The sequence below is a fragment of the Anneissia japonica genome, unplaced genomic scaffold (assembly GCF_011630105.1).
Source record: "Anneissia japonica isolate Jap-2015-1 unplaced genomic scaffold, ASM1163010v1 scaffold287963_len587249_cov193, whole genome shotgun sequence".
NCBI classification, from domain to species: Eukaryota; Metazoa; Echinodermata; class Crinoidea; order Comatulida; family Comatulidae; genus Anneissia; species Anneissia japonica.
The window spans coordinates 37,350-46,139 of NW_022750702.1; the positions used below are offsets into that span (position 1 = coordinate 37,350).

General features: G+C 34.4%; 1 protein-coding gene across 6 annotated transcripts in view; it reads right to left on the minus strand.

Annotated features, from left to right (window-relative positions):
- Positions 1–7,562: 7,562 nt before the first annotated feature.
- The window catches only part of LOC117121490 (transmembrane protein 126A-like), a 7,117-nt gene continuing 5,889 nt past the window's right edge, over positions 7,563–8,790 (minus strand). For all 6 annotated transcript variants that reach the window (XM_033266689.1, XM_033266694.1, XM_033266690.1 and 3 more), the window contains one exon: positions 7,563–8,341. In XM_033266689.1, coding sequence (XP_033122580.1) covers positions 8,067–8,341 — 275 coding nt within the window. In that variant the 3' untranslated portion in view covers positions 7,563–8,066. The remainder of the gene's footprint in view (positions 8,342–8,790) is intronic.

Consider the following 8,790-nt stretch of genomic DNA (forward strand, 5'->3'; position numbering starts at 1 on the left):
CCGATATTATGATTGTAAGTTACGATCACGAAGTTATGATATGAGTTTATGATTTATGTGATAAATTAAGTTCGCATGAGTGGATAACAACCGACGCAAATACCTGATCTAAACTCGGAGCATTTTGTGTAGTAAGAGCAGAGTGCCGCTACTGAATGACGCATCACTGTGCATACAATCCGGTATCTAATTGTGATTCCATAAATCCATAACTTAAGCAGATGATTTTATTTTTTCTGGCTTGATCTAGAATTCTATAATCTCACGATTTATTTCTTGAGCCTTCATAATTTGAATAGAAAACAACAACAATAATAATAATAATAATAGTTGGATTTGTATAGCGTTCATGCGAAAAAGCCTCTATGCGCTTGGTGATTGAGCTCTTTGAGTTTGACATCTTGAAAAAAGTTGATGTTTATTTTATGAAACTAAAAAACTTACTCCATAAACATTACATAACATTATCTCCTACGCTGAAGCGACATCGTTTTCAATAAATATAATAGGCCCCGCGGTGTTATTTGGTAAAAACCTAAACACTTCAATTGCTTAAAAGAAATAAATACATTATCAATTAAAACAATTTTTAATAGATAATAATATTAAATAAATTAATACACAAAGTAATTTCAGGCCTAAATCACAGACTTTTGTTAGCAATGATAACACCAGAGTATAAGCCTTGGCGTAAAAGCCCAAGCAATTAACGTCAAGTAAACAAAATTAAGGCAACTAATCGATCAACTGTCAATATCTATACAACCTTATAAATATTCATGAGCATCTTGTAATAATTGTTCGATAAAAGCTCAAGCTAATGGACTATACGAATTTGCAAGTATCTCTAGTTTTATTTCCGTCTCACTAATGCATGCTTCAACATAAAACGATGAGTCGTACAGCAGAAGAAGTAATTGATAACGCCTTACTCGAGAATACAAGAGATTAAATGCTCAAAATTAAACATCAATACGCATTACTTTTAAGTCAGAAAGGCTAAGCGAATGAATACGATGAAATCGAGGAATTTTGAATGTGTTCTTACGACGTTATAAGGTCAGATGGGCAACGAACGCCCTTTCAGTGATATCTAATTCATTAAAACAAACACAAGCGATTGCACTTTAATGACTATTGAATGTACAGTGCTTGTTATCAAGAGAAGTAATAACATCCCTTATTGATTTAAAGTTTGTAACAGAAATTTATTGGAATGCTAAATGCTACTCAGTATAACGATGTTTCTTCGCCACACTAATAAAAAAAACTTTTATGACGTACGGTAACGCATTGCACGTCCGTATAAAATCCTGGTTTCCATATAATGCTACACTGGCGCATACTGTGTTTTCGGTGCAATCGTTGCACACTGCGTAGACATACCCGACGCAATCAGGAAGGCTCCCCCGATTTGACCGACCAATCAGTGTCACCGAATGCTGTCGGCGATAGCGTGTATAAGGAAACCAGGCTTAACGGGTGGAACAACGAATGTTCATTGCATTTTGTCACCACGCATTAAGAATCGTATATATGCGCGATTACGCATGTTTAAAGCCTGCCGCACACGACAGATGTGCTTACGCCAAATGCCACGAATTTTGCGTAAGCGGATAGCTTCTCGTATGCAGAGGTGGATTCAAGGAGGTCCAGTCGGCCTGTCTCCCCAATCCACCGCCTAACTTAAAAAAAAAAAAAAAATGGAGAAAAAAAGAAAAATTATATTCATTTCCGGCCATCTAGTGGTGCCATAATCGTAAATTTTTTTACCTAACCCCCAACCATGGTGAGGCAGAGGTATTACAGATAAGCGATCTCTCAAAGTCCCTCCCTGCCCCTCCCCCCCCCCATACCTCACATTCCTTAGATCCACCACCGTTGCGCGGCAGGCTTTAGGTAGCATAGGAACTGTGTGTGTGTGTGTGTGGGGGGGGGGGGTGGTTGTGTGTGTGCAATTGTTTAAATGCACTTGATTGCTTCCGCTCTGTATTTTCCTCCTTTGGACAATAAAGTAAATTTGAATTACACTGAATTAGTGTGAGGTGATAAAATAAATGCTCGAAGAAAATCAGAGGAAGAACATTCACAAAAAAAAAGTGAATTTTAGGTTCTTTTTTCAGACTACACAACATACAAAATAAACCATGAAATGAATCTTAATAATCAATACATTTTAACGTGAAATTGTAGATATGAAAATGTTTAGTAATTATTTGAATTTAAATAAACAATAAACTCTATGAAATCAATTGATATGAACGTTTGAAACAACTTTAAAATATTTACCCGTTTAAGCATTAACAATGCTTTGCAAACCACCATATTGATTATTTCATAGTGTGCTGGAAATCTTTAAAATATATATATACTTTGGAGGATTTATGACGACTATTCATAATTGAAATCTATCAACAAATTACAATATAATACACCATTAAATACAAAATTAATAAAACAGTACTCATAAAAATAGTATAAAGGTGAAACGTTAGCTTTGAATGCTAAATACGTGATTCGTTTGTAAATTTCAAGCAAAGAAAATAATTATTTATTTCATGTACAGAACCATAGGATCTGTGATAAAACGATCTACTAAATTTCTTAAAAGTATATCTGGTTACATTGTAAGGAACGTTATGTCAAAGTGCATTGAACTATCAATTACCAGGAAACGCACTCGCGTTGTAGACCCCCGAGGACAGTTAACATTCAAAATACAAATCATCTCAAAGTCGTATCATATTCCAGTACGACACATCAAAGTAAGCTTGCAATTTAAAAAATAATATTAATCGTAGGAATATAATATTTGTAGTTTATTGGTGTTAAAAAAAATATAAAGAAAAGAAAAAGAAGACACCGAAACACATACCGGTACGGGTTATCTCTCATTAACCACTAGCTTAAATACGTGACGCGTGATTTACACACACTCGTAATTACAAGCGTTTATCCCGTATCATTCCGTGCATGCGCACTGTGCGCAAATCGAATACGTGTTGACAAAATCAAACTAAGCGATGAATTAATACCTTTGTATACTTTTCACAAAACAAATTATTTTAGCTATTTTTATTGGCTGACGGTGAATTTAAAAATAGAACTTAATTGATTATCGACGATTTAATAGTCATTTTACTTATGGTGGTGGTCTGTGCAAAAAAAAAAAAAAACCAAAAAAAAAAAAAAAACCATAGGGACAGCATTACGGGTTAGTAAATAACCAGAAGGGGGAGCACCCCCCCCCCCCCCACCTCGTCGGGGAGAAAAACACAATTCGTCGGGGAGGAAGACAGTATTTTTACATGTTATGTGTAGGCTCCATAATTGATTTTATGTTGTCCGAGATAAGACCGACGCCTGACCACGTCTATCTATGGGCTCGTCGGGGATATCGCCCCGCCCCGTCGGGAATATCGGACCCCCGTCAGGCAAATCCTGGTGCTACCCCGGTTATAACTCAGTAAACATACAAAGTAAGCTTTTTACTGAATTAAAATTTAATTGTTCAGTATTTTTAGCCTAACGGTAATATTGATTTTTAATCATTTTTGTTTTGTGAAAAAAAGCATAAATTACAATACAGATATTAAATCACCCACGGTAACCCTTCGCTTACAAGCCATATATAGGTATAGAGTGTATTTTTATGTGTATGTGGGTGCAATTGGAAAAAAAATGGGTGGTGATTGGTGCTTATGTGTGCGTTGCATTGCATGTGTTTATATGGCATCACTATATTAGCTAATAGCGCTAGAGTGTACATGTACAGCAATCGGCTTGGTCTGTAAATGCAAAATAAATAATAGAACAATTGGAAACAATTACTACTAATCGCTTGAAACGACATTAGTAGTAGTCTCTGCAGACAGAAAATCGCTTGCACGAATAGCCGGCGTTTCATTCGTTTATGTACCTTGTTCTTGTCATCGAGTTTCCATGACAAGCTAAATCAATTTTTCTCTTTACAGTGTGAAACAAATGCATACATGAATAAAAAGATCCATTATACGGCGAGGCTTAAAAGGCATTCGCTTCCTATACACATACTTAGGCGAGATGGGTAGTCATCGCACCCGTCTCGCTACATTAATGTCACTCACTCAATGTCATAACCTGTTATAACTACCTCTTATGCGCGTGGTAAGTCGAATATTTTCCAAATCCGGAATACAAACGATATTCAACCAAGTGGATGAAATACCAGTACCAATTAGTCATATTTTAATGTACACTATGTGAGGCATATATCAGTTGTATGAGGGGGAAATTCTGATTGGATTGAATTTATGAGGCTAACATGGTTTAGCAGTATGAAACTCACTTATCTATTTATTGATGTTGCTCATTTTTTGTTAAATGAAAATGAATGAGGTTTACAAAAAAAGATAAACTTAACTTTTAGTTTTACTATACATAAATTTATAATTTAAAAAATAGTTTATTGTACTTTAAAAAATAATTACGTTTAAAGTGCTAAAAAAATGTTAAAAGACAATAACGTATTGCCCAATTTAAATTTGAAATTTGTATTTACTTTATTTCTTTAGTTTTACTATACATAAATTAATAATTTTAAGAATAGTTTACTGTACTTTAAAAAAAATTATTAGGTTTAAAAGGCTCAAAATAAAAAAAATGGTAAAAGACAATAATTATAACGTATTGCCCAATTTAAATTTGAAAATTTTAAATAAATATACAAGAAGATTGTATCTTAAATTCAATTTTAGTATAACAAAAAAAACAAAACAGTAGCACACTACACTACCTACTTTAACATGAATTTGTTAATAACAAAATTGTATCATAAAATAAATGTAAAGATCTATATCTGAATTTGACATGTTATGGGTAACATTACAATATCCCATGTGCGTTGGACCCTTTACATACGTTACTATGTTATAGGTTTGGTTCTTGCCTACTCCCTCGCGTTTTCATTTCAAATATTTAGTTTTTTCCCTTTGTCAATAAAGAATAATTGTGCAACAATCGGGCAATGTCACATTCTTAAATGAACTTCAACCTATTCCATTATTTACAGGAATAACATTAACTTCGAAACATTTCATTTTCTTTTATAAAAGAGTTGATTTGAGTGTCATTAGCATTACCATTTCCACATAAATTGATTAAATTTCGACTCAATGAATACAGAACTACTATGACCTTTGAACTGGTTCCTTTATTAAAATCGACATTTTGAAGTGAATTTTCATCAACGTCTATAATTTCACCCAAATTGATCATATTCTTAAACCAATCCCCATGTATTGCAATGTATTCCAGATTTCGAACTCGCTCGAAACATAACTGGCATGAACTTTGAAACGGGTTCTACTTTAAAAATAAACATTTGACTTGATTGGTCATTAACTTCACTAACTCCAACTAAACTGATATCAATACAGTAACGGAATATTTCATCAAACTATCCTTGGTTTGATAATTTGAATGTATCAGCTCACAAATTGAATTTCTATATCAGTGTCTTGATTCGTCACATAATGAACCTACAAAGCAGTACAGTACTTTCAAGTTCACAACCAATCGTCAAAATTATCTATAATCCAGTGATTAGTTTCCTTACAAATCGTCAGCGAAGTCGTCATTAGCGGACGAACGAGAAAATATCTTGTTATCGACAAACTGTTTAGCTGGACAAGGTCTTGTGATATTAAAGTGAACAAAATGAATTTCCTATTAAAAGTCAATTTTAAATTAATTACCTAAATAATATCCATAATTAATCCATTTGTTTTCTATTAGTTTACGTTGAATGAAGTGCAGAGCAAAATTAATCATCAAATAAACAGACAGCTTGACCAAGGTGATGGATCATGACGGTGTATGGCGATAAAATGATCACATGATAAAGTGGTCATGGACACGAAAGAAAGATGAGGAATCGTTATACTGGCGCGGATGCAGAGGGGGTGCACCTCTTTAAATTGTATTAAGAAAAATAATTGCAGTATTGTATTGTCGATATATTATTTTTTCCACTAAAAATATAGTACCGGCAAGATTTTAAAAGTATGAGAGTGCAACTTCCGGGCACCTCAAGGTCCACATTCTCAAAATTTATCACGAACCCCTACCGCCAAATCCTCCATCTGCACCAGTTATACAAAATTAAGTACACAGTACTAGAAAACTTGCAGAAATTTTAGAAATGACAATGTGAAAGAGTAGGGCCTACAGATAAAAGATTCAGAAACATAAATAATAATAATGTAATAACACTTGTATAGTGCATAATGCTAAACAAAGCTTCTATGCACTTCACATCATAAAAATAATAAATAAATAAAATAAATCAATTTAAAACAGAAAGCAAAAAAGAAATAAAGGCACAACAAAAGAAAATACAGAATCTCTGAGAGGTCACCGTCCGCCACCACCCTGGCGCAATCTCGGACAGGATATTTAAGACCAAAATAATTTATTATAAGGCATGGACGATTTAGCAAAAGCAAAAATAGTTAAAAAGACTGTCTTGTATGGATCACGTTTACGAACTATAGTACAGTAATTTGAAGTTGGCTTACATTATACAGAAGGATGAACAGTTCTCTCTGGAAAAAAAAAAACCTAGATGCTAGTGGACTTTCCACTAGACAGAGCACCATATTAGATCACAGAATAACCTGACTGTAGTGACCACAAAGGTATCATGATCACTGCGGCAGCCATGATCATTGGAATACATTGTTTGTACTGATAACTGTGGTACCATGATCATGGGGATAGCCTGATTATGTTAGTTGTTATATAATCATGTGCAAACTTACTTGTTGGCTGATAAGATCATATGATCATGAAATAATCTACGTTGATACACTGATCATATGAGCACAGTGTGGTTGATAACCTGATCATAATCAGCTGATCATATGGAACATGGTCACATGACTGAGATAACGTGACCATATTGTTATTGCATGATCATGGTATAAGCATATATATTGTGGGGCAGCTGATGGCATTTGATCACAACAGTCATATGATCATGGGATAACCTGACTGAATTTGTGAGATGATTATGGTGATTAGGCCAAAAAAAAATAAATTGTTTGTCCTTTTTTTTAAAATGATAAATATGGGCGGGTGGAAAAAGTTTTTTTTTTTTAAAATACTCATCAGATGGAATAAAAATAACCCACAGAGGCCTATAATGGCTTTAGACTAATTTGTAGGGCATCAGGCAAAAAATAAAGATAAATTCACTCACTTTTTTTTTATTTGTAAAGAAAAAAGCTAAAAAAAAACTTTTGTTTTTCCGCAACTATTTTTTCTCAGTGAGTTAGGGGTGGGTGGAGAAGGGCAAAACAAATAATTTTTTTTTTTGGCCTTACAGTTATCACATTATTACAGGGAAGCCTGATAATTTTGGACGGTTGATTATGTTGTTTAGCTGAATAAAGATTAATTAAACACTGGAAACTTTAGCTTATCGTGATCATGTGAAAATTATATGTGATCGAATCATCATGGTAGTCATCTCCTCATGGTGATTGGCTGATCTTAGTGGCCAGCTAACAAATTGGTGATAATTGAGGTAATCTGAAGAAAATTTATTGCATATTTATCACATATTCACAATGCTCACCTATTTAACCACTGTAGCAGTGGTGGTGACAATGGGAGGACATTTACACCCTCCTCATCGGACAGGCCTGGCTGGACCAACCGTCGTCCGATGCCATGAAAGGTTGTCGCACCAAAAACAATAACTTACCTATCCAAATAACACTATTTTGATTGCCAATCCCTAATATTGTGGTCTAAAAGCACACTTTGGGCCATACTAAGCAATATAACTTCATCTCATGAACGTTACCAGGGATTTTTATTCCGGGACACTGACCGAGGCTCTCAGTCACCCCTTGGTTCAGACCACCTACCAATTTCGCTGAAGCGAAAACTCAGATAGAAATGTGAATGAATGAATAATCAACAGACGCTTTCGACGCTTTTCAAATAAATTTGTAAAGTGAAAAACAGGCTTTAGTAGTCTCTAAAATGTGACATATATCTATCTCTCATAAAACTATAATTCAATGTAACTCTTCCATTGACTTCCATTTAGGTTTGTGTACATATTCAAGAGCAACCGCGTACTGTTTGTGAGCTATGTACATTCCTGCCACGCACTGGAACAAAGCTAGGCTTATAAACTGTGACTTGAAGAAACGGCTCTTCTGTACCCAGAACTTCATTTGCGCGTTAATTGCAGCTTTGCTAAATTTCATCTCCGGGACTTCAACTGTCTTATGCCGAAGAGCAATGGAGGCTACAAGTGGCATTGCTATAATACTTGGGTAGATTAAACCTAAGAAACGGGGGGGAAAAAATTAATATAAATAAGTTCTTTATGTAATGAATAAATCATTCAATTGAAAAGCACTTTATAGAATTAAAAGGCTTATTACAACGATAAGCAGTGAACTTTAGGAACATGTGAGTTTCGACTGTGACACAGTCAACTGAAAAAGTTCACCGTGTGAATTGAGGCTTGAGGTTATGTTGCAATAAAGTTTATTGGTTTCATAAAGTGCTGAACACCTCGTTTGTATTAGGCTAAGTAAACATATAAATTTGTTGCTTGTACTGTCTAATTTCCCTTTCTGCTATGGTTTTGTTGAGTTTTTATCCATAAGTATAATCCATTTATAGTACAGTAGCTGAAATAGGATAATAGTAGTTACATATCTAGTAATATCGACATGTGGGTGGGGGGGGGGCTGATTGGAGGGTGCAACAGTTATCTTATACACATCT